This window comes from Perca flavescens, chromosome 14, assembly GCF_004354835.1.
Source record: "Perca flavescens isolate YP-PL-M2 chromosome 14, PFLA_1.0, whole genome shotgun sequence".
Classification (NCBI taxonomy): Eukaryota; Metazoa; Chordata; class Actinopteri; order Perciformes; family Percidae; genus Perca; species Perca flavescens.
Window position 1 is genome coordinate 8,064,608 of NC_041344.1, and position 27,082 is coordinate 8,091,689.

General features: G+C 39.2%; 1 protein-coding gene, 1 pseudogene and 6 gene segments (V, D, J or C); 4 read left to right on the plus strand and 4 right to left on the minus strand.

Annotated features, from left to right (window-relative positions):
- Positions 1-724: 724 nt before the first annotated feature.
- On the minus strand, positions 725-19,865 carry LOC114568806 (Ig kappa-b4 chain C region-like). The segment is given in 2 exon segments: positions 725-1,250; positions 19,807-19,865. A coding segment is annotated over 1 exon segment (258 nt).
- On the plus strand, positions 3,048-3,723 carry LOC114568570 (Ig kappa chain V region K-25-like). The segment is given in 2 exon segments: positions 3,048-3,090; positions 3,401-3,723. Coding segments are annotated over 2 exon segments (366 nt in total).
- On the plus strand, positions 9,973-10,469 carry LOC114568571 (Ig kappa chain V region 3381-like). The segment is given in 2 exon segments: positions 9,973-10,024; positions 10,132-10,469. Coding segments are annotated over 2 exon segments (390 nt in total).
- LOC114568789 (uncharacterized) lies at positions 12,455-14,568 on the minus strand. Its single transcript, XM_028598440.1, has 2 exons — positions 14,117-14,568; positions 12,455-13,969 (listed from the first exon to the last, which is right to left on the minus strand). The coding sequence occupies exons 1-2, from the start codon at positions 14,122-14,124 to the stop codon at positions 12,892-12,894; spliced, it is 1,086 nt and encodes a 361-aa protein (XP_028454241.1). The 5' UTR covers positions 14,125-14,568; the 3' UTR covers positions 12,455-12,891.
- On the plus strand, positions 15,547-16,034 carry LOC114568572 (Ig kappa chain V region K-25-like). The segment is given in 2 exon segments: positions 15,547-15,598; positions 15,706-16,034. Coding segments are annotated over 2 exon segments (381 nt in total).
- LOC114568573 (Ig kappa-b4 chain C region-like) lies at positions 18,613-20,252 on the minus strand (annotated as a pseudogene).
- Positions 20,253-22,993: 2,741 nt separating this feature from the next.
- LOC114568800 (Ig kappa chain V-V region MOPC 21-like) lies at positions 22,994-23,590 on the plus strand. The segment is given in 2 exon segments: positions 22,994-23,045; positions 23,262-23,590. Coding segments are annotated over 2 exon segments (360 nt in total).
- Positions 23,591-25,237: 1,647 nt separating this feature from the next.
- On the minus strand, positions 25,238-26,482 carry LOC114568805 (Ig kappa-b4 chain C region-like). The segment is given in 2 exon segments: positions 25,238-25,646; positions 26,469-26,482. A coding segment is annotated over 1 exon segment (258 nt).
- Between the last annotated feature and the right edge of the window lie 600 nt (positions 26,483-27,082).

Here is a 27,082-nt window from a genome sequence, read left to right on the forward strand (position 1 = left end):
AGCAGATTGTTTTTTTGACGATGATTAATGACATACTACAAAAATGTTGGATTGCAAAAACACTAACCTGTGCGATAAGAACATTGTAAAGCAGCACATTAATAACTCAATAATAAAACACTATTGGTTGTTTTTCTGGTGTTCTTCAAGAAACCTGCAACACTTAAACTTAAACACTTAAATCTTTAGTTTATAAATGTCAGTTCAGAATCACGCTATAAATATATGTTGACGATGCTCTACAATTTATTTCAAGTTCTAACAACTCTATTGAGTAACTTAGACTACATTTTTAAATCATTTCATGAAAAATGTCCCCCTTTCATCCGCCATTCACACCATGTTCATACCTAAATTTAGATAATAATGTTAAACAGAGAAACTGTCAGGTCAACCTCATAGAGTTATGATGTAATCCTGGAGTTTATTAATGAGACTGTCACCATAAATCTTACTGAGACATGGGTTATGTCATCTAAACTCAGAAAACACACTGGCATGACCGCTTGCACACAAATCCTTAAAATGACAGATGTGTTGTATTTTGTATGTATATTTTTTATATTTTTTTATATATCTCTTGATATGGACATACTTCTGAGTCTGAAATAAAGATTTATTTTTATAAACTTCTATATATAAACATATAGGTGAAGGAAAAATGTTGTTAAATAAAGATGCAGACTTTTTTCTATGAATCATGTTTTATTGTCTTACAGCTTTAACAGCAAAATGATTATTACAACAAATAAAGCATTTCTATTTTAAGTTGAATACTGTTAAATTGGTCTGATGCCAGAAAGAGAGAGAGAGAGAGAGAGAGAGAGAGAGAGAGAGAGAGAGAGAGAGAGAGAGAGTAGCAGAGAGCAGACTGAGATCAGTATCAGAGTGAAACCAGTAGCAGAGTCCCAGTGAGTCAGGTCAGGACTGGGAACACTGGTCTCTCCTCAGTGTCTCTGAGAGTGGAGTCTGGGAGCCCTGGGTGGCCTCACAGGTCACAGAGCCCACCTTCTCCCACTGGTCTTTAGGGAGCCTCAGGGTGCTGCTCCAGCTGTATTTGCCGTCCTTCCCCAGCACCCCGGGGCTCCTGCTCTCCTCCCAGCTGCTGCTGCTGCTGCTGCCGTCCACCTTCCAGGCCAGACTCCAGTCTGAGGGGAAGCCCTTGTTGGCCAGGCACATGAGCGTGGCCTTCCCCTTCAGCAGCTCCTCACTGGAGGGGGGCAGCACCGTCAGGGTGGGACGGACATCACCTAGGAGACACCAATCAGCTTAGAGGACAGGGACCACACAGCTGTCAATCAACCAGCAGACACTTGGACACCTTGACTGTGTGAGAGTTGGTTTTCTCCTTTAAGGAGTTTCTGTCAGATGGTTTTTCTGCTCCACCAGTCACTCACTCACACATTGTTTCACTTCCCTTTAAGAAGCCTCTCATGTAAATCAGCACACAGAGAATCATCTACACAATGAGCTGATATATATCTAACTATACACTGGAAATAAAATGTCAACTTTTGGACAAATCTTTAAACCTCCAAATCAAGATCATCACCAACCTAACTATACATTACTTTAAAGTATTTAGTGTAATAGAAACAAATCAAAAATGAGCTGACAACATCAAATGTTCTTCATGTGGATTGTGATCATCATTACCAAACTGTTCAAATAGTTTTCAAACTTTGAAACAATACATGACACAGTAAAGAGATGTTGCACATTTTCAAATACCGATCTTTATCTTTGCTCTGTTCAATTGTTTGAATATTTGAATCTTCATTTGCTTTAAACAGTTATCCTTGATGTGGAAAATGAAAAATGAATCTTGTAGAACAGGTTTTCAGTTTTATCTTTTCCACACTTCAAGTCAATTAAATTTCAGTTTGACAGAAATTGTAAAGAAATGTTTAGTGAAGCTGCTCAAAGTTAGTCTCCACGATAAAGGAGGACAAATTAAAACATGAATACATATACATTTTATCAACTGTACACAGAATTTAAAACATTACTTTACAATATTTCCAATATAGTTTGTAAAGTATTTTGCAGAAACTTTTTCCAACATTCAGTCTGGTTCCTCCACACAGCGTGTACCACAGTGATACAAAGTCATTGAGCCTCCTGAAAAAAACCTCTCACTGTAGAGAGACACGGCTCTCTGACTTTGTCAGACTGAACTAAACCTACAAGCCCTCAAGATGCTACTTTACCATTAAAGCTGGAAATAATGATTTATCCTCTGACTCAATATTTCATTTTCTTACAATGAACTTTACAATTTTCTATTTCAACAGCAGACCTTTGCCTTTTAGTGCAAAATATTTGTGTAAAATTATGGATTCATATTTCACAAATCTGGAAAGTTAAGAGTGCAGAAAGTAAAGGAAGAAAAATAGCTCCTGAAATAAAAAGTTTAAAAGTTTGACTTACTTCCAACATTCAGTCTGGTTCCTCCACCAAAAGTCCACCACAGTGATACAAAGTCATTGAGCCGCCGTACAAAAACCTCTCACTGTAGAGAGACACGGCTCTCTGACTTTGACACAAACAAACTCACCAAAATGAGGCTGTTTGTTAAATCTTGTCAGATGAGAAGAGAACTGACAATAACGTAGTGCTGCAGATTTCCTTAATGCATGTTTTTATATATGTAAAATGTATTTAATTTCTTCTCTTGCAATTAATTTAAATAAGACAGAATACATTGGAGTAGATTGACTTCATTGTCCAAGTGGAAATTTGTGTTTGCCTTCTCCAAAACTACAGCAAAGGTAAATACAATGCACATAACACAGCACACCATGAAAAACATACAGACTATAAAGAATACAATATAAATAGAGTAAATGGGCAGGTGCAGCAGATAAGTTATATGAATAATTCAAGAAAGCAAATCTTATAAAATAACAAGTGTTCTCTGATGGAGTCATTCTGTGCTCAATGGCTTTATGGCAAGGGAATAAAATACTTCATTCAAATGTTCCAGCAGGTCCTTGGGACCCTAAATCTAACATTTACTATACTCTGATAAAGTGATTGATCCATTGATGAACAGCATCATCAGAGTAATCCAAGTCCCTGTTGGAGTCAGTCAGAGCATTTCCATAGAGAGCCACTTTGCATCAGCAGCACCATGCTCCAGTGCTCTGGGAGAGTTTATAGTCCTGAGAGTTGAACACTGGATGACTGACAGCTGTCCTTCATGACAACAGAAGACACAGAAATCCTCCTCATCAAAAACATGACTTTGATCTCCGTCCTCATCTGGACTCTCCTCTGCTGCTGCTTCACAGGTAAAGTCCAGAGAATCAAACTCCTCTCCTCTATCAACATCCGTCCCTCTGAAATGAAGCCGACTAAACCGTGACGCTGCTTTATGTTTTTGTCTCTGTATCCTCAGAGTCCAGAGGCCAGGTCACAGTGACTCAGCCTGGAGCAGTGAGCTCTGCTCTGGGAGGCTCCGTCTCCATCAGCTGTAGGACCAGTCAGAATGTTTATGGTGGGAGCTATCTACACTGGTACCAACAGAGAGATGGAGAAACTCCTAAACTGCTCATTTATGTTACTAGCACTCGACAATCAGGGATTCCAGATCGTTTTACAGGCAGTGGATCAAACTCTGACTTCACTCTGACCATCAGTGGAGTCCAGACTGAAGATGCAGCAGTTTACTACTGTCAGAGTTATCACTATATCAACAGTCAGCATGTGTCCACACAGTGAAAAAGCGTCGTACAAAAACCTCCCTCAGTCAGACTGAACAGAAACTGAACTGACTGCTGCAGCTGGAAGCTACTGCAGAGACTGATACACTTCACTGAGGACACACACACACACACACACACACACACACACACACACACACACACTTATGACCTGATTCAAGTGGCCACAACAAAAGGGAGAAACACCAATAATAATAATAATAATTTACAAATTTACAAAATGTATTTATTATAACAAATTAAACCAAATTAAAGGGTTAACTTTATCTAATGTATGGGCTGTGGAGATCAGTAAAGTCAGTTTGTGTGATGTGCATGAGTGGAAAATATGTGTGTGCAAAGGTTGATAGGAGCAGAGTAGAGAACTAAAGGAGACGGGAGAGGAGCAAAGCTGCAGCAGAGTGGAGAGTCAGCCAGAGAGAGGGCTGCACTGCATCCAGACTTAAATAACCTCCTGCTACTGGGAACATCCTCAGCTGTTCCCAGTTGCTCTAACCATCACCTGCAGAGAGAGCACAGACAGCTGAATCACACAGCTAACTCAAGATGACACCATCCATTCATATCACATTATAATCTCATGTTCTTATCGGATTCATGCCAAAGAATCAACAAGAGCCAATTAGGAACTCATACAAATAATAAAAAAAAGAAATCCTATAACTGTCTCTATATAAAAGTATGCAAAAACACAATTTCTCCTACATGCAAATCAACAACCCAACAAATACATTGAGATCATTCTTGACTTTCAACAATCTCTTCACAACATCCATCCAGTAGCTGTTGTTGAGCTTTTAATCATATCACAGACTTTTCCTCAGCAGATGTTATTAAAATGTGGATTTTCAAATTCCCATTCCTCTCAGCTTTTCTCAGACTTCTTGTCCACGTTGGTTTAGAAGTTAAAATATTCCATGAGAACTGGGTGAACTCCGTCTGCTGAGGAAGATCATGGGATGGGATCCAAAGATCTGAGACAAGACAAGACCGAGTAAAAATGCGTCAGATTCTGAGACGAGACCAAAACCTTCAAAGAGTGGTCTTGAGACCAAGACTGATATTGAGAACTACAACACTGGCCTCAGCCTTCTATAAAGACTCATCACTGCTTCACTTGGTGAAATTTTCACATTAGAAACATGTCCAACCTGCATTAATATTAATATCACTAATCATTATCAAAACAAGAACATATTACCAAACTGGAAGGACAGAACAAAACTGTCCACAAGTCACTGGATCAGTTTACTACCAGACTTTTCAATATCCTCTCCATGTGAATATGTAAATAGTGGCAAGAAAAATGATGTGAACCTTTTGGAATTTCATGGTTTTCTGAATAAATTTGACATAAAATGTGATCTGATCTTCATCTAAATCAAGGGGATTGACAAACAATGTGTCTAAAATAAACAAATTCAGATCTTTCATGTCTTTATTGAACACACTTATTCAACATTGAAAATGGCAATGGAAAAAGTAAGTGAACACTTAGAATTAATAAGTGGTTGACCCCCCCCTCCTTGGCAGCAATAACCTCAACCAGGCGCTTCCTGTAGCTGTGGATCAGACCTGCACATCGTTGAGGAATTTTAGCCCATTCTTCCTGGCAGACCAGAGGCCTGGACTACGAAGCAAGATTTGGCATTAACGAGCTAACTTCAGGTTCAACCCAGGGTTTTCTGGACCAGGAAGGTGGATTAGTTGTTATCGGGTTCTATCGCCGTGGTAACTCATGCTGAACACCAGACATGGGGGACTCGAGTCACATGACTTGACTCGAGTTAGACTCGAGTCGCAAATTTTAGGACTTGAGACTTGCTTGATTAACATTCATAAAAGACTCGACTCGACTTTGACTCGATATTCATGACTTGAGACTTGACTTAGACTTGAGTCAAATGACTTGAAATGACTTGATTTTCTGTTTAATAAATCTATTTTTTCCCCCTCTGATATTGAGGAGGAGTTAACTTTACGATTTTAGTGCTGTTGCATGCGCAGGAGCCGTTGATATGATGACGCGGCGCGCGGCCTCAGTAAACAAACACTGGCTATGGCTAGTAACTTAACGTCATGGATCCCTCTCATGGGCGCCGATACCGTGGGTGCTCCGGAGCTCGAGCACCCACGGAAAATACTGACCGCCCACGTGTGCCAGACTGCCAGTTCATTTTTACGTGAATCTAAAATTAAACACTGCAGTTGTGGAGCGTCTGTCATAGTGTGATTGGTTATGTCGGTGGCATTGATTCTTAATTTCTCACGAAGCTGATCGCGGTTACGTGCCAGTTAAACTTTTCATCTCCAATCCTGTCTGTATTAGTGAGAAGTGGCGCTGTCCTGAGTTGAAAGAGAGCCTTTAGGCTAGGCCTACGTTACGGCTTTATTATGGCGTGTGTGTTCGTGTCGGCCGCTGTCCATTTCCTAAGGTTCTGAAATGCAAACACTTTTTTTTGTGTGCGCGTGTGAGCACCCTCGGAGGAAAACGTAAATCGGCGCCTATCCCTCTGCACAGAAAATAATAAAGTTTGGCTATAAGGATTACACATCTGACCAGGCAAAGAAAAAAACGAACGGCAGTTTGCAAGGTCTGCAGTACAAAAAATTCCGACGTTGAATTTCATCAGACACTTCAAATCGGGAGAGATTCGGGTTCCAGTCTCCATATTCAACTGAACCACTATTTGGACGTTTGTGATGGACAGAAGTCCCTTCAGTTTTTGGCCATGAATAAGCACACCCTCCCCTCTTTGTTCAAGGTGGCGGTAAGAGCGAATAAAACTAGGCACACTTACACACACACACACAACACAAACTGCTCTCTCTCTCTCTCTCTCTCTCTCTCTCTCTCATAAACACACACACACACATGCAGATGTATATGTGAATAAAGCTAGGCACAAATACAACACACTGCACTCTCACATACATGCACATTCACTCACCAATATTAATAACTTTTCACTCACTCTTTCTCAAACATTCACTCACAAATACACTGACAAATATCAACATATACTTTCCATTCCATGTGATAAGCAAAGGTGATTTTTGGGAGGATTCAGCTCCTCTTAAAGAATATGTTTTGTTCTTTAGGAGAAAGAAAGGTTAAAGGATGTGTTTCTGTCTCATAAAAGTGAGGCATGTTTGAAGAATATTATTTGACTTAAGAACCATTATACTTGAAATTGTTTGAAGGGATTTCATGATTTGATGTCATGTTTGAGGCATATTGAACAATGTTGATTTATTGTTGGCCTAATGTCAGTTTTAGGCTGTGCTTTTTATCTGTGTTAATTTAAACTCTTCAGATGTATGTGGACGCAATGTCTTTTGAATATTGAGTAAAAATGCAAATAAAACTCCAGCAGTTCATAATCACTGTCTTTAGCTTGTTTAAAAATGGACACTTTGGTATGACTTGACTTGTGACTTGCTTGACCAAAGCTATGACTTGACTTGACTTGCTTGATTGTCACAAAAAACGACTTGGACTTGCTTGAGACTTGAAGGTTAAGACTTGAGACTTGCTTGTGACTTGCCCATGTGTGACTTACTCCCATCTCTGCTGAACACCTAACCTGGTCGGGAGCAGGTTAAGTTGGAGATCAGAGATCAACCGGTGTTAAAGCACCGCCTACTGACCAATCCATACTCGATTGATAACGGTGTCACCATAGAAGATAAGGCGGAGCTCGGTGCGCAGAGAGAGAGAGAGAGAGAGAGAGAGAGAGAGAGAGAGAGAGAGAGAGAGAGAGAGAGAAAAAAACATTTGGAGACCGACAACCCCGTTAACATTCACTGATGGGTATCTTTATGAAAGATATAGATTTTAAGAGGAGGGAATTACGTATAGGCTATTTGTCGGCTTCTTCAGCCGTGTGTTGCCAATATGCACATCAGTTAGAATTATGTTTTGATATTTTTTTATTTTCTCTCTCAATCGCTTACCACTGCCAGGGTTTCAACTGAAATAAAAGGCTAAAGCAACGACAGTTCATGGAAAGCAAAAGTGTAATTATGGTCAGATCTTGTGCCTGACTAATGGGGAAGTGACCAGTGTAGTCTAATGTAGGCTATGGACCTTTTTCCACGGCAGACACTTTGACTTGTCATAGTAGGAAAAGCACAGCTGAAATTGATAACCTTAACAATGGCTCAATTCCATCAAGTGTCCCAGTAAGATATTTCAGTGAGTCAGCATGCACAATACCAGGGCCTCTTTAATGGGTTTGAATACACCTGTGCTTTTCCTACTATGACATGTCAACATGTCTGCTGTGAAAAAGGTCTATTATAGTGGGTGTACTGTAGCATACTGTATATTGGCCAGAATCAGATTTTTTGGGGAGTAGGGGGGCATATCATAGTGGGGGGGCCTGGGTGTCCTCCCCCAGGGAAGTTTTAATCATCAACAACTTCATTTCCTGCATTCCGATACACTTTAATGCACCAATTCACGGTAAAAAATACCTTTATTCAGCCTATAGATGTTAAGAAAAAAGCACGGATGACAATTCAAAATGTATCAAAAATATAATGGAAAGTAGCCTATGTTATGTGTCATTGGGCATTTTTAAGTGGGTAGCCTATATAGAAATCCTGGAGCTTACTATCACGTAGACCACACCACTGGAAGGGATATTGATAGGATAAGCGTTGTGATTTATGTAAAAGAGACTCAGCTTTTTTTTGTCAGCTTTCCTTCCTGCATTTTGCCTGTAAAACCGTGTCTGTGTTCTTCATATTTATGTAGAATTATAGTTTGCTCTTCTTGTTTAAAAGATGTGGCTCTGGTAGATGTAGATACTAGTTTCATCAGTCCACAAAACATTTGTGCTCTTTTGCAAACTTCAGGCGTGCAGCAATGTTCTTTTTAGTAAGCAGTGGCTTCCATCGTGGTGTTCTGCCGTAGATACCCTGCTTGTTCAATGTTATACGTATTGTAGACTAATGAACAAAGATGTCAGCCAGTTCCAATGATGCCTTCAAATCTCTGGTTGTCATTCGGGATTGTTTCTTGACCTCATTGATGAGTCTTTGTTGTGCTCTTGGTGTCATTTTGACTGGGTGCCCACTTCTTGGTAGAGTAGCAATAGTCCCAAAATGTCTCCATTTGTAGATTGTTTGCCTAACTGTAGACAGATGGATTTCTAAAGTCTTTGAAATAATTTTATAACCTTTGCCAGCTTCATGTAAATCAACAATTCTTGATCATAGATCCTCTGAAAGCTCTTTTTGGCGAGGCATGGCTCACATAAGTGTGTTCTTCTTGTGCAGCGCAAACTCCAAAAGTTTGAAGGCTTTTTACCAGTCAAAGTAGCTGTAGTCCACACCTCCAAACTCATTATCTTAACGAGACTCCCGTGTGCTAAAACCTGACTCAATTAGCTTTTTGGAGGTCATTAACTCAAGGGTTCACGTACTTTTTTGCACAAGCACGATGCAGTTTTTGTTGTTGTTCTCAATAAAGACATGGAAGATCAAAAATAATTTGTGTTATTACTTTAGACACATTATATTTGTCAATACTCTTGACTTAGATGAACATCAGATCACATGTTATGAAAAATGTATTCAGAAAACCATCAAATTCCAAAAGCTTCACGTACTTTTTCTTGCCACTGTATGTAGGTCCATGCTGTCAGCACTGAGGGGGAAACAGCATGACATGTTGAGGACAGCTACAGTTCACTGACTCTGTGTGTTTGCATATGTGTCCTGCCTCTCTGCTCCCAGCCGTTAAGAGGCCAGTGTTGATCATTTAGAACATACAGAGTATACAAAATACAATATAAAATAGTAAATGGACAGGTGGCAGCAAATAAGTCTAATAAAAAAATATAAGATAGCAAATATTAAAAAATTGCAAAAGAAAAGCAGTTATTCTTTGTTCAATGCCTGTTTGGCATAGGGAATAAAAGACTTCTTTTATATTCCAGCTGGTCCTGGGAAGCCTAAATCAAATATTTTGAAAGATTTGTCAAGAAGTGAAAGTGTTATTGAAAGATCCTAATCAATACTCTGATAAAGTGATTGATCCATTGATGAACAGCATCATCAGAGTAATCCAAGTCCCTGTTGGAGTCAGTCAGAGCATTTCCATAGAGAGCCACTTTGCATCAGCAGCACCATGCTCCAGTGCTCTGGGAGAGTTTATAGTCCTGAGAGTTGAACACTGGATGACTGACAGCTGTCCTTCATGACAACAGAAGACACAGAAATCCTCCTCATCAAAAACATGACTTTGATCTCCGTCCTCATCTGGACTCTCCTCTGCTGCTGCTTCACAGGTAAAGTCCAGAGAATCAAACTCCTCTCCTCTATCAACATCCGTCCCTCTGAAATGAAGCCGACTAAACCGTGACGCTGCTTTATGTTTTTGTCTCTGTATCCTCAGAGTCCAGAGGCCAGGTCACAGTGACTCAGCCTGGAGCAGTGAGCTCTGCTCTGGGAGGCTCCGTCTCCATCAGCTGTAGGACCAGTCAGCATGTTTATGTTTGGAGCGGTGATGGCTCCCACAGGTTAGCCTGGTACCAACAGAGAGATGGAGAAACTCCTAAACTGCTCATTTACTATACTAGCAATCGACAATCAGGGATTCCAGATCGTTTTACAGGCAGTGGATCAAACTCTGACTTCACTCTGACCATCAGTGGAGTCCAGACTGAAGATGCAGCAGTTTACTACTGTCAGAGTTATCACTATATCAACAGTCAGCGTGTGTCCACACAGTGAAAAAGCGTCGTACAAAAACCTCCCTCAGTCAGACTGAACAGAAACTGAACTGACTGCTGCAGCTGGAAGCTACTGCAGAGACTGATACACTTCACTGAGGACACACACACACACACACACACACACACACACACACACACACACACACACACACACACACACACACGCAGACACACACACACACACACCACATTCATTTGATAGTAAAGACTACAGAGTTCACTTTCTGTGTTGATAATCAGAAGTTAAAATTCACATCACTACAGTTGTATTAACAAAGATTCAGTAGCCAATAGAAACAGTGGAGATCTTGTACCTCCAGGATTTCTTTCATTGTAAATTGAACTCCTGGTTTCTTCCATCAAGAAATGCATCATCTCGTCATCTCAGACTTCTCATCTCAGAGTCACACGTCATCAAATCAGCAGCAGGTTTTCTTGCTCCACTCACTCCTCTTTTACATGTACAGAAAAGTTAAATCCACAGTTTGGAGATCATGAAAATATTTTACTTCAGTATATGCTCTTACCAAGAGAAATAAAAGACACAAGTATTTAAACACTTCATCTAAACTACAAGAACTACAGAACATATATTCTGACCTGCTCATATGTGTGGAGCCGTGCAGATAATTCTGTTTTTATGTACCGACACTTATGCTGTCACCCAAATATAGTGGACGTCAATTATGTTCATAGTGATGAATTCAAAAATTACATTTGAAAGATTTTAAAACAACTTCCTTTGTAGAAATAATGTCCTGGTTACTTTGGAAACTCCACAGACTTCACTATCAACAGTTTTTACCGGAACTACTTTCTATCAAAGAAATAGACCCTATCAAACCCACTGTGATGTGGCAGTTATGGACAGTGTTGGGCAAGTTACTTAAAAAATGTAATACATTATGGATTACTAATTACTGTCATCTGAGAGTAATTAGTTATATAACAATATTACTTTCTCTGAATTGTAATGCGTTACACTACTTTTGCATTACTTTTGAGTTACTTTTACCAAAATATCCACGGAAGTATGACTTGGCATTCTAAAATGCTAAAATTTAGTTTACTGCAGCTCATTATATATCCAGTCGAGGACAATATGGTTATAGCATAATGACTGTGTAGGCCCCTAAGGCTACTAACAACTTAATATAATAGACACAGTGAAGGCTCATGGCACAATACAAAAAGTAACAATCACTGTCAGAATTACAAAAGCAGGCAAAGAATCACAATCTGGTAGATTCTGATAGATTTACTGTTCATATTTAAAGCATAGGCCTATGCATATGAATCACAATAGAGCTGGAGCCCACTATTATGCAACCTATAGTCTAATGATGATAAGATGCACAATCTCTTATTCTTTTCGTTTTTTTATTCTTTTATTCTCTTTTAATTCAAGTTCACAGCACAAAGCTGGCACGCATTGGATGACATAGCTTATGCTTTATAAAGAATCAAAAAGTGCTCCTGGAGAATTAGGCCTCCTGGAAATATGACTCAGTAATTTCAGTCCAACTTCACAAAAATTAACATGTGGGCTAAACAAAGGCTATAATTGATATTAAAACAAAAACAAACAAAAAAACACAGGCAAAACAGAGAAATCCTGCTATTTACCAAACATTGGCTAAAACATAGGATACCAAATAAAGGCCGGGAAAATTTAAATCACTTAAAACTAGACATGTAGCTAACGGCTCTGTGGGGCTGCCCATATTTTTCAAGAATACCAAAAATAAAGTCAAAGTGCTTGGCCCTATAAGACCTCATGTGAAAATACAGCTCAGTCATTTCAGTCCAACTTACAAAAATGTAAGCTTGGCTATATTGAACCCACCCACAAGGAAAATTGAAAGTAAAAAAATAAAGTTTAAACAGGAAACCTGTTACTCCACAACAGAGGTAGCTGCAGCCAAACCAGGCTGGTAAAATAAATAGAACTATGAAGACACTTATGGCCTACTTACGGTTGTGTGTTGGGGGAGGCTAGCCTATTTGACTACCCAGTTGACCGAAATATCTGTTGAAGCGCATCAGGAGCAGGCGCTGAAAGCGTCCATCACCATGACGGTTGCGTTTTGGGGTGAGCACAAGACTCCCGAGACTGAAAAGTCTTTCTACTGGTGCACTGGATGGTGTTGGGGCGTTGTAGCGAAGTTCAATTTTTTTAATTCTTGGAAACTGGTGCAGACTTTCCATCACAGGGGCGGAGCTTCAATAAGACATTACCTCTGTTTCCACTGACATGGGTGCATCAGCCGTGTCATCAAAGGAAAAAAAGTCCTCCTCGCTGGAGGCAACAGCAGCAGGTTGAGGGACATCAGGTATCAGGGCTGCAGGCTCTTCTGTTGTTAGGGAGCGCCACTCCGTCATGAGGAGTAACTTGATGTGGTCTCTTCTGGCTTCTTCTTTTACCAGCGTAGCTTGAACTTGGGCAGTGAGACGGCAGCCAGTAGCGCATCCTTGGAGTCAATTGTTGCTGCAAATCGAGTTTGAATTGCTCCCACAATAACCTCAGGCAGCCCAGTGGTCATTTGCGTTAAGCCATTTTTCGCTGCTAAGGTTTTGGCCATTAGAACTTCTAGGGTTGGTTGAAGCGTTCCATAGAAACAAGTGTCCTCACCCTGTAGGATGTCCAGTGCGACGGTGAAAGGCTTCATAATGGAACAGTATTCCTTGAGAAACTGGTATTCCCTGTCATTCATACATTTAATCTGAAGCTGTGTGCAAAGTTTATTTATGTCAGATAGGGGCATTTCTGTAATCCGAGCATAGGCATCATAGAATGAGTTCCACCGTGTTACTGTGGGGACAATCAACTTTCTATCACTGACCTCTTCCAGGCACTCGGCTGCGACTGTGGAGCGGCTGGCCTTTGTCCATAGCGCTGAACATTTGGCTGCGGCACTACGATACACAGCCCTCGATTCTGGATTAGATGCTAGCCATTTATCAACCTCATTGTTGGCAATTAGATTAAGTGTATGGGCTGTGCATCTATGGTGGGGAGGCAGTACACGTAGCCCATGCTCGGGATCATCATCATCGGTGGTAAACACACTGTGAAGGTCTGTAAAGTCCACTTCGCCATCGCCCTCCACCTCATCTTCCTCCTCGATCTCAATATGCTGATGCTCCTTGAACGCCTTCACAAAGTTCCTCCCGTTGTCCGTCACACATGCAGTGACTTTATCGTAGGTCGGCCCGTATTGAGAAAAAATGTCCTCTACTTCTGTTGCAATTGCGTCATATGTATGTCGACCCCTGAATCTTCTACAAGCTATTGCAGCCTTCTTTCGTTTCAAGGTATCTGCATCGATCCAGTGCATAGTCACCCCCATGAAAATAATGTTATTTGCACTCCACATGTCTGCTGTTGTTGGTACATACTGCTGAGCTTCGATAACTTTCTTCAGCTCCTTTTCCATGGGATCATAATTATGCCTTATCCAACTCTTTGGCAAATGTCTTTCTGTCTGGCAGTACATGCTGGAAAATTAAGAAAATTGCTAGATATTAAATTCATGCTGTGCTTAATGGGTTAAATAATATTTGGATGCAGGTAAATACATTGTTTTTAATGTTGCTGTTTGTAACAACACGGGACGTTAAATAACATTGGCGTGGCTCGCTTACCTTGTCATTGCTAGTGTTGACGGGGACTTTGCTCACAAGCTTTCTAAAAGCCGGCGATTCTACTGTTGATAGAGGCAGCATGTCTTCAACAATATACTCCGCCACGAGTCTCTTCACCTCTCGGGGTTCAAGCAGCATGGCAGTCCGAGAGAAACTTAATTTCTGTTGCTTTATATTCCCCGCGCTCTCATCCTCGGCATTCTTTCTCTTCTCTACACCTGGAGCTCTCTCGGTTAGCTTAGTGTTAGCGTGGCACCGGTCCAGGTGTTTCGTCAAGTTACTTGTGCTATTTCTCGACGTAGAGAGTTCCTTTGGTGTCGCACATAAATTGCACTTGACTATAACGTTCTTATCCTTGTCTCTAACGAAGTGAAAATAATGGGAAAATGCCCATCTCGCAAATGTAGAATCCGTCTCAGTCATCATCTCAACTGTTGAAGTTCAGCAACAGGAAAAACGTCACGGATTGTTTTTCTTCTCTGATTCTGAAATGTTTCTCGGAGTTGGTTGTTAAAAAAACAGCACTTTATTTTGGGTTGAAATGCGTTGTAACGCGCGTTACTGAGATTGTAACGGGTATAATATTACCGAAATTTTATTAGTAATGCGTTATATTACTGCGTTACAGCAAAAAGGAATACATTACTGTAATTGCGTTACTTTTGTAAAGCGTTACTCCCAACACTGGTTATGGACAGTGCCACCATGCAGAAAATATACATTTTTACATTCGAAACAAATCAAAGCTTTTCTATAAGACATGACATCACATGTTATACTAAGAATCGTTTTAAAGTCTTTGTGACAAAGAGTGAGAAAGTCCATTAATCATGATGACTTGTTCCTCTGTGTCCCACATTGTTCGTGTTTGTCAGGTCTTGTTTGAGGGAAACAGATGTTCTGCATTAGGGCTGATTGCTGAAATGTCTACATTCTCAAACAAGTGTTCTCTCATTCTCTGTCAGCCCAGAAAAAAAGATTTTACATCAATCAAACAAGTGTACAGATCCTTGTTGGTAGAATCTGTCGTTTAGCATTTTAATTTCTACATTTCACACCAGTAATTGTGTGTATGGATCTCAAATGAGAACACAAATGCACATTGGCTGTGTGATGAAGAATATGTAGTTCAATAGGTTTTAGTAATTCAACAGAATCAACTTCACCCAAATTGCCAATGTAAACCAATCCACTTTCTCTATTTCTTTATGCATTATATCATGAATGAAGTCAGTGTTCTCAGCACTGAAGAGGAAACCCCCTGTCCCTGTTGGAGTCAGTCAGAGCATTTCCATAGAGAGACACTTTGCATCAGCAGCACCATGCTTCAGTGCTCTGGGAGAGTTTATAGTCCTGAGAGTTGAACACTGGATGACTGACAGCTGTCCTTCATGACAACAGAAGACACAGAAATCCTCCTCATCAAAAACATGACTTTGATCTCCGTCCTCATCTGGACTCTCCTCTGCTGCTGCTTCACAGGTAAAGTCCAGAGAATCAAACTCCTCTCCTCTATCAACATCCGTCCCTCTGAAATGAAGCCGACTAAACCGTGACGCTGCTTTATGTTTTTGTCTCTGTATCCTCAGAGTCCAGAGGCCAGGTCACAGTGACTCAGCCTGGAGCAGTGAGCTCTGCTCTGGGAGGCTCCGTCTCCATCAGCTGTAGGACCAGTCAGGATGTTTATGTTTTGGGCAGCTACAAAAGTTTAGCCTGGTACCAACAGAGAGATGGAGAAACTCCTAAACGGCTCATTTACGGTGCTAGATCTCGACAATCAGGGATTCCAAATCGTTTTACAGGCAGTGGATCAAACTCTGACTTCACTCTGACCATCAGTGGAGTCCAGACTGAAGATGCAGCAGTTTACTACTGTCAGAGTTATCACATTTCCAGTCAGTGGGTGTTCACACAGTGAAAAAGCGTCGTACAAAAACCTCCCTCAGTCAGACTGAACAGAAACTGAACTGACTGCTGCAGCTGGAAGCTACTGCAGAGACTGATACACTTCACTGAGGACACACACACACACACACACACACACACACACACACACACACACACACACACACACACACACAATAAATTACCAATAGTTTGTAAAAATAGTCCCATTATAGTTACCAAAACAACGTGTTTCATTATTAGTTTCATTGTGGACACAGACCTGTCTGAGTTTTTTAATTATTATGTTTTTCATCCTGTATTTATCCAGGCAAGTCATTTAAAACAAATATATATTTACAATGGCAGCTTTGCAAAAGGCAAAGCCTCTTAAGGGAGGGTGTAAGGGCTAATAGAGAAATGTCATATTGTCAGTTAAAAAGATGACAGCAAACATCCAAACATTTCCAACACCTCCACTACTTCCACCCAATCACAGCAAGCAGAACAGAAATGACATACAGTCTAGCACACAAGCATGGTGTCAAACGACGACAGAACACGAGCAACAAACACAAGCACTAATTCAACATGCAGAGCTAAACAGCAGCAGCAAGACAACAACAATCAGCATGGGGCAACAGTAAACAGCAGACAGATAATGGGGAGGGAATGCTTGTGGTTCCCAAAACAGCCGCATGTATCAGAGAGAAGGTCCATAACAGAGTTGTTAAAAGCTGACATGAAGATACAAGTTTTCAGCTTTAGTGGTTTTTGCAGATAGTTCCAGTCTTTGGCTGCAGCAGACTGTAATGACGACAGAGAGAAGACAGTATTTGTTTTGGGAACTTTGAACAGAATATGATGAGAAGAACGTGTGTCAACTTCTATCGCTAATGAAACAAACAGTGGTGGACTCTTAAGACTCTTTTCACATTGTGATGAACAAAGTTTTACTAGAAACATAAATGCCCAAAAAGTTCCTATCAGAACAGTTAATGTGATATGAAGTTATGCACTGAGGAGATCAGATTACCACAAGATCTAAAACCACTTCTGTATCAAAGAGCACAGCACAGCAGGTCATTCCCATCTACCTGTTACCTGCTTTAGATCAGACACATTAGATGACAGTGGTGACCATTATTGTTGGGAGAAAAACCCAAAGAATCTGTTGACTTTCTCTCACATTGACTTTGTCAAGGAGAGCAGTAACAGTGGTGCTGACCAGAGTTTGACTTTCATCCTTTCCCACCAGCTCCATACCTGCTGTAGGACACCACAGCTAAACCCTGTCAGGCTGCACCGAGCAGATGGGACCTGCATTACATCATCTCATCACTTCTTTCTAAAAGAATCAGCTCATGGAAATGCTACAGAGAAAAACTCTTGATTTATAATGCTCAGTCCCGTCAGTCTGGAGTTTCAGATCGTTTCAGTGGGACTCAGTCTGGAACTGACTTCACTCTGACCATCAGTGGAGTTCAGACTGAAGATGCAGGGAGATTATTACTGTCAGCAGGATTACAGCACCCGTTCACACAGTGATACATTTGTACAAAAACCTCCTCAGCTGGAGAGGAACTGATCTGAATGAACGGCTGCATAAACCTAAAAAACACAGACACTTTGAAGTTTGACTGACACTGAAGTCTATATAACAGAAAAATGTCAGGAAATACTGCTCATACTATAGTAAGCTATAATAGTAATCTTGTTGAAAAAGTGTATTAACATTGTATTTAAAGTCAGATCAAACGACATCTGAAAAGAAGATAAGATAATAAAGCTAACACCAGTTTGTTTAGGTGTGAAATCAAATATTTATTTCTATTTCATTGTTTAAGTACAATTCAAAATGTATTTAATTCATATTCAAGTCAGTTTATTTTCCAACCCACCTTAAGACATGAAATGTTTTAATGAACTTGTGTTGATAGTGAAATGCATATATAATGTGATATTTTGAGATCACACAGCTGATAATATTTTTTTAAATATGATATGCTGATGATATCCTAATTTATAATTCAATTGCAATTATTTCTTCTCAGTCTCTGAAGTTTATCAGATTCATTATATTCTATAGACACATCTAAAAACAATTCAAAATAGTAAACACTTCATTTATGAGAGAAATAGTATATTTGAATTTCCTAAATATATTGAAATAATCAGATTTTCTACAAAAACTAATTTAAAATTACTCCAGTGAAGCAGTTTCTGAAGTCACATGAGCTTTAAAGAATTTGGAATAAATGATGGATTCACTTCTATCTTGTCTGGGTCACGTAAATGATTATCTGATTAGTTTTGTGTTTTCAAAATATATTAAACATGCTATTAAATTACCTCATAGTTTCTTTCTCGAGAAATGTCTAGGAAGTTTTACATGAAACTCAGTTGAGTTTAATTTCTAGATTTATGGAACTATTAAGACGACTGGAAAGTTTCTTTTACAATAACAGACATGGAAACAACTGATTTGATGAAAAGTACTTTATTGTGTTAAAATAATCAAAATTAAAACATGCAACACACTTTATCAATGAAACATGTAATCAGACAGTGAGATAAACAGAGAGAGAGAGAGAAGAGAGAGAGAGAGAGAGAGAGAGTAGCAGACTGAGATCAGTATCAGAGTGAAACCAGTAGCAGAGTCCCAGTGAGTCAGGTCAGGACTGGGAACACTGGTCTCTCCTCAGTGTCTCTGAGAGTGGAGTCTGGGAGCCCTGGGTGGCCTCACAGGTCACAGAGCCCACCTTCTCCCACTGGTCTTTAGGGAGCCTCAGGGTGCTGCTCCAGCTGTATTTGCCGTCCTTCCCCAGCACCCGGGGCTCCTGCTCTCCTCCCAGCTGCTGCTGCTGCTGCTGCCGTCCACCTTCCAGGCCAGACTCCAGTCTGGGGAAGCCCTTGTTGGCCAGGCACATGAGCGTGGCCTTCCCCAGCAGCTCCTCACTGGAGGGGGGCAGCACCGTCAGGGTGGGACGGACATCACCTAGGAGACACCAATCAGCTTAGAGGACAGGGACCAACAGCTGTCAATCAACCAGCAGACACTTGGACACCTTGACTGTGTGAGAGTTGGTTTTCTCCTTTAAGGAGTTTCTGTCAGATGGTTTTCTGCTCCACCAGTCACTCACTCACACATTGTTTCACTTCCCTTTAAGAAGCCTCTCATGTAAATCAGCACAGAGAGAATCATCTACACAATGAGCTGATATATATCTAACTCTACACTGGAAATAAAATGTCAACTTTTGGACAAATCTTTAAACCTCCAAATCAAGATCATCACCAACCTAACTATACATTACTTTAAAGTATTTAATGTAATAGAAACAAATCCAGAAAATGAGCTGACAACATCAAATGTTCTTCATGTGGATTTCGATCATCATTACCAAACTGTTCAAATAGTTTTCAAACTTTGAAACAATACATGACACAGTAAAGAGATGTTGCACATTTTCAAATACCGATCTTTATCTTTGCTCTGTTCAATTGTTTGAATATTTGAATCTTCATTTGCTTTAAACAGTTATCATTGATGTGGAAAATGAAAAATGAATCTTGTAGAACAGTTTTTCAGTTTTATCTTTTCCAAACTTCAAGTCAATTAAATTTCAGTTTGACAGAAATGTGTAAAGAAATGTTTAGTGAAGCTGCTCTGAGTTAGTCTCCACGATAAAGGAGGAGAAATTAAAACATGACTACGTATATATTTGATCAACTGTAAACAGAATTTAAAACATAACTTTACAATATTTACAGTATAGTTTTTAGTATTTTGTGCAGAAACTTACTTCCAACATTCAGTCTGGTTCCTCCACCGAACGTGTACCACAGTGATACAAAGTCATTGAGCCGCCGTACAAAAACCTCTCACTGTAGAGAGACACGGCTCTCTGACTTTGTCAGACTGAACTAAACCTACAAGCCCTCAAGATGCTACTTTACCATTAAAGCTGGAAATAATGATTTATCCTCTGACTCAAGATTTCATTTTCTTTATAATGAACTTTTACAATTTTACTATTTCAAAAGCAATGTTTTTGCCTTTTGCATGCAAATATATTTATTTAAAAATTATGGATTAATATTTCTTCTCTGGAAATTAATTGCAGAAATAAAGGAAGAAAAATAGCTCCTGAAATAAAATCTTTTTTAAAAAGTTTGACTTACTTCCAACATTCAGTCTGGTTCCTCCACCAAAAGTCCACCACAGTGATAAAAAGTCATTGAGCCCCATTAAAAAACCTCTCACTGTAGAGAGACACGGCTCTCTGACTTTGACACAAACAAACTCACCAAAATGAGGCTGTGTTATTCAGAAAAAGAGAACTGACAATAACACAGTGCTGCAGATTTGCTTTTAATTCATTTTGACGGAAAATGTATGTAATTTCTGTTTTATAATTATTTTAAATAAGACAGAAGAAATTAGCAGAATTTTATTGTCCACCTCAGTGGAAATTGTGTTTGCCTTCTCCCAAACAGAACACCATTAAAAACATACAGAATATGCCAAAAAATACAATATAAAGAATACAAATGGGAAGGTGACAGCAGATAATTTATAAAAATACAAGAAAGCAAATCTTAAAAAATAACAAGTGTTCCCTGATGCAGTTCATTCTGTGTTCAATGGCTTTATGGCATAGGAAATAAATCAAATTTTTGAAAAAAAGTCAAATGGGATTGAAATCAATCCTAATCTATACTCTGATAAAGTGATTGATCCATTGATGAACAGCATCATCAGAGTAATCCAAGTCCCTGTTGGAGTCAGTCAGAGCATTTCCATAGAGAGCCACTTTGCATCAGCAGCACCATGCTCCAGTGCTCTGGGAGAGTTTATAGTCCTGAGAGTTGAACACTGGATGACTGACAGCTGTCCTTCATGACAACAGAAGACACAGAAATCCTCCTCATCAAAAACATGACTTTGATCTCCGTCCTCATCTGGACTCTCCTCTGCTGCTGCTTCACAGGTAAAGTCCAGAGAATCAAACTCCTCTCCTCTATCAACATCCGTCCCTCTGAAATGAAGCCGACTAAACCGTGACGCTGCTTTATGTTTTTGTCTCTGTATCCTCAGAGTCCAGAGGCCAGGTCACAGTGACTCAGCCTGGAGCAGTGAGCTCTGCTCTGGGAGGCTCCGTCTCCATCAGCTGTAGGACCAGTCAGAATGGTGGTTTGTTCACTACCCAGTGTTTAGCCTGGTACCAACACAAAGATGGAGAAACTCCCAAACTGCTCATTTACTATGTTAATGTCGAGAATCAGGGATTCCAGATCGTTTTACAGGCAGTGGATCAAACTCTGACTTCACTCTGACCATCAGTGGAGTCCAGACTGAAGATGCAGCAGTTTACTACTGTCAGAGTGTTCATGTTATCAACAGTCAGTATGTGTTCACACAGTGAAAAAGCGTCGTACAAAAACCTCCCTCAGTCAGACTGAACAGAAACTGAACTGACTGCTGCAGCTGGAAGCTACTGCAGAGACTGATACACTTCACTGAGGACACACACACACACACACACACACACACACACACACACACACACACACACACACACTTCTTTCTTAACCATGAATTTCCTTTATCACCACTAAAAGTAGCGCTTTTCCTTTTGGAAGCAAGGGAAGATTCTTATAAAACACTTCAAATATGCTTTTCAATAAAACATAAAATTACATATAACATAAAACATATTTAAAAAATCCTAAACTACAAAAGCCACACTAAACCATTTGTTCCCTATAAAAGGTTTTCACAGTGTCCACTTAAGTCCAACTGGAGACACTCCCAAAGATCAAAACTCCTGACTTCAGAGCCACAGTCAACTTCACTTATAAGTCTGTAGTGAGAAAAAATAAATCAAGATGTTTATGACCTCCTCGTTATATAGGCCTGTATAATCTCATTGATATTGGAGGGTGCCTGACCATGTAGGGCTCTAAAACTGATAACAGGTGTCTTGAAATTGATTCTTAATTTACTCGGGAGACTGAAAAAAATCAAGACAGATGTGATATGCGATCTCTTCAAGGAGCTAGTAAAAAGCCTTTAAACCTGTTGGTAGTGGTTCATGGACGTGAAAGACAAGTAGTAACAACAGTGTAAATAGATGAAAGAAATGTAGAAATGATCGTCCTTCATCTTAGATCGAGGCAAAGTGGGCCAAAGTTTAACAATGAATGAGTCAAAAGTCAACAAGGTCAACAGAATCATAGGAAAACTGTAATAACTGAAATGTAATAATAAATAGGAAATGCCTTTCAAGCATCTTTTCAGAGTGGATCAAACAGCCTGTACGCCGATGATTTCTCAATCATACATGACTAAACATTTTCTCTTCTTCATGTCCATCATGTGATCAGTTATTAAAACAACTCTTCTGTCTGTACTCCCCTTTTCAATTTTTAAAAAGTATCAATTATAGACTTTGGAGTTCACCTTTTTACCAAACTTAAATTAAGTATTTAAATTAAAGTAGATTCCCTGGCTAAAAGAAATAAAGTATGGTGAAACAGAATACATTGTCCCAATCATCCACTAAATGATTATCTGCAGAATGAATAAACATTATCACAACCTATTTCCTGGTATGAATCCTGTCATCCCACACTCAAGAGTGCATTGAATAGATATTTGGCACCTCGTTAATCACCTGTAGTAAAAAACAAACTATAGATGTAAAAATACCCACAAACAGAATCAACGTTCTGTACTTCCTTGGTGGAAACTAAATGAAGTTTTTATGACAAGATTTTACCATTCATCCGTAGCCCATTATGTAGTGACACATTTAATTAGTCAAAGTAAAAGGGGAAACAGCATGACATGTTGAGGACAGCTACAGTTCACTGACTCTGTGTGTTTGCATATGTGTCCTGCCTCTCTGCTCCCAGCCGTTAAGAGGCCAGTGTTGATCAGTGACTGTCCAGGACTTTCAGAGTCACTGACACGCCCGGCAGCACACGATGATGATGTCACTGATTCTACTGCTGGCCACCCTGGGGCTCCTTGTTCAGGGTGAGACTCTCTTCTGAAATCTTTGCTTCAGGATGCAACCAGGTTCACCTCAATGATGTTCTGCTATGATGGAGAAAGACTGGAACAAGCAGCATTTACCTTCTTCCATCTCTTCTCCATGTTAAAGAAATGAGACTCTTCTGTTTGGATGTTGATCATCTTTCTCCAAGCTGGATTTGTCTCAATAACCCTTCTGCTCTTTTTCATGTTTTCCAGGTTCATCAGGAGAAATCATCCTGACTCAGTCTCCTGGATCTCAGTCTGTTGCTCCAGGACAGTCTGTCTCTATCAGATGTAAAGCCAGTTCAGGAATTAGTAACTACCTTCACTGGTACCTTCAGAAACCTGGAGAATCTCCTAAACTTCTGATTTATTATGCTACAACTCGTCACACTGGAGTTTCAGACCGTTTCAGTGGAAGTGGATCTGGAACTGACTTCACTCTGACCATCAGTGGAGTTCAGACTGAAGATGGAGGAGATTATTACTGTCAGCAGGGTTACAGCTTCCCGTTCACACAGTGATACAACGTCGTACAAAAACCTCCTCAGCTGGAGAGGAACTGATCTGACTCAACAGCTGCACAGAAACAACAACACTAGACATACATATTAATACAGTATAACAAATACAAGAAGAAGAAAGTGTAACACAATCATGCACATATAGAATTTCCTAAAGTAAGTAATTTTATTGATAGGTTTGTTCTGGCAGGTTTTGAAACAGTGCCCTCAAAGTCAGGTCCAATGAGCGTTGTGTAAATTAGATTAATTCTCAATTAATGAGACAGGGTAATACTGGTGATGAAATATTGACATAAAAATGTATAGTTATTCAGATAATGACATATCTTTTTTTCAGTCTTTTGACAGATTATTTTTACAACAAATGAGTTTTTCAACAATTATATTAAATGTTAAATTGAATTAAATCATTCTAAATCAAAACATAACTATAATAAATAGAATTAAACTAATTAAAGGGTTTAAAGTTATATTTTAGTGAAATACATCATTTTATATCAAATACATCATGTGATATCATACATATGTATTACAGTATTTCCATCAGTTTCATATTAAGTTTCATACAGTTGATTAAAGGTTTAGTATTTTATGTACATTCAATGCATCTTCATGTAGACTTTTATTTTCATACCTTTTTTTATTATTTAGGTATTGATTTCAAACTCTAAAACCATTTACATTAAATGATTTGCAGATGTATTGACAGGATTTTACATATTGTTTTGATACAAATGAAATATTTACAAAATAGGAATCCTGATTTATCTCAGGTGAAGATATACATGCATTACTTTAAATAAAAGGGTTGAACTTTGTTAGAATACTTAAAATATAAGCAGATTGTTTTTTGACGATGATTAATGACATACTACAAAAAATGTTGGATTGCAAAAACACTAACCTGTGCGATAAGAACATTGTAAAGCAGCACATTAATAACTCAATAATAAAACACTATTGGTTGTTTTTCTGGTGTTCTTCAAGAAACCTGCAACACTTAAACTTAAACACTTAAATCTTTAGTTTATAAATGTCAGTTCAGAATCACGCTATAAATATATGTTGACGATGCTCTACAATTTATTTCAAGTTCTAACAACTCTATTGAGTAACTTAGACTACATTTTTAAATCATTTCATGAAAAATGTCCCCTTTCATCCGCCATTCACACCATGTTCATTCTAAATTTAGATAATAATGTTAAACAGAGAAACTGTCAGGTCAACCTCATAGAGTTATGATGTAATCCTGGAGTTTATTAATGAGACTGTCACCATAAATCTTACTGAGACATGGGTTATGTCATCTAAACTCAGAAAACACACTGGCATGACCGCTTGCACACAAATCCTTAAAATGACAGATGTGTTGTATTTTGTATGTATATTTTTGAAATTTTTTATATATCTCTTGATATGGACATACATTGAGTCTGAAATAAAGATTTATTTTTATAAACTTTTTCTATATATAAACATATAGGTGAAAAAAATGTTGTTAAATAAAGATGCAGACTTTTTCCTATGAATCATGTTTTATTGTCTTACAGCTTTAACAGCAAAATGATTATTACAACAAATAAAGCATTTCTATTTTAAGTTGAATACTGTTAAATTGGTCTGATGCCAGAAAGAGAGAGAGAGAGAGAGAGAGAGAGAGAGAGAGAGAGAGAGAGAGAGTAGGGAGAGAGCAGACTGAGATCAGTATCAGAGTGAAACCAGTAGCAGAGTCCCAGTGAGTCAGGTCAGGACTGGGAACACTGGTCTCTCCTCAGTGTCTCTGAGAGTGGAGTCTGGGAGCCCTGGGTGGCCTCACAGGTCACAGAGCCCACCTTCTCCCACTGGTCTTTAGGGAGCCTCAGGGTGCTGCTCCAGCTGTATTTGCCGTCCTTCCCCAGCACCCCGGGGCTCCTGCTCTCCTCCCAGCTGCTGCTGCTGCTGCTGCCGTCCACCTTCCAGGCCAGACTCCAGTCTGAGGGGAAGCCCTTGTTGGCCAGGCACATGAGCGTGGCCTTCCCCTTCAGCAGCTCCTCACTGGAGGGGGGCAGCACCGTCAGGGTGGGACGGACATCACCTAGGAGACACCAATCAGCTTAGAGGACAGGGACCACACAGCTGTCAATCAACCAGCAGACACTTGGACACCTTGACTGTGTGAGAGTTGGTTTTCTCCTTTAAGGAGTTTCTGTCAGATGGTTTTTCTGCTCCACCAGTCACTCACTCACACATTGTTTCACTTCCCTTTAAGAAGCCTCTCATGTAAATCAGCACAGAGAGAATCATCTACACAATGAGCTGATATATATCTAACTATACACTGGAAATAAAATGTCAACTTTTGGACACATCTTTAAACCTCCAAATCAAGATCATCACCAACCTAACTATACATTACTTTAAAGTATTTAGTGTAATAGAAACAAATCCAGAAAATGAGCTGACAACATCAAATGTTCTTCATGTGGATTTCGATCATCATTACCAAACTGTTCAAATAGTTTTCAAACTTTGAAACAATACATGACACAGTAAAGAGATGTTGCACATTTTCAAATACCGATCTTTATCTTTGCTCTGTTCAATTGTTTGAATATTTGAATCTTCATTTGCTTTAAACAATTATCATTGATGTGGAAAATGAAAAATGAATCTTGTAGAACAGTTTTTCAGTTTTATCTTTTCCACACTTCAAGTCATTTAAATTTCAGTTTGACAGAAATGTGTAAAGAAATGTTTAGTGAAGCTGCTCTGAGTTAGTCTCCACGATAAAGGAGGAGAAATAAAAACGTGAATACTAAAAGTTATTAAAAATGTATTTCATCGACTGTAAACTGAATTTAAATCATTACTTTACAATATTAACAATATAGTTTTTAGTATTTGTGCAGAAACTTACTTCCAACATTCAGTCTGGTTGGAGAGACACGGCTCTCTGACTTTGTCAGACTGAACTAAACCTACAAGCCCTCAAGATGCTACTTTACCATTAAAGTTGGAAATAATGATTTATCCTCTGACTCAATATTTCATTTTCTTACAATTAACTTTTTAATTTTCTATTTCAACAGCAAACATTTGCCTTTTAGTGCAAAATATTTCTTTAAAAATTATAGATTAATATTCCACAAATCTGGAATGTTAAGAGTGCAGAAAGTAAAGAAAGAAAAAAAAGCTCCTGAAATGGAAATTTTTTTAAAAGTTTGACTTACTTCCAACATTCAGTCTGGTTCCTCCACCAAAAGTCAACCACAGTGATACAAAGTCATTGAGCCGCCGTACAAAAACCTCTCACTGTAGAGAGACACGGCTCTCTGACTTTGACACAAACAAACTCACCAAAATGAGGCTGTTATGAAAAGATAACTGACAATAACACAGTGTTGCAGATTTCCTTTATGCATGTTTTTATATATGTATAATGTATGTAATTTCTTCTCTTGCAATGAATTTAAATGAGACAGAAGACATTAGATTAGATTGACTTTATTGTCCACCTCAGTGAGAATTTGT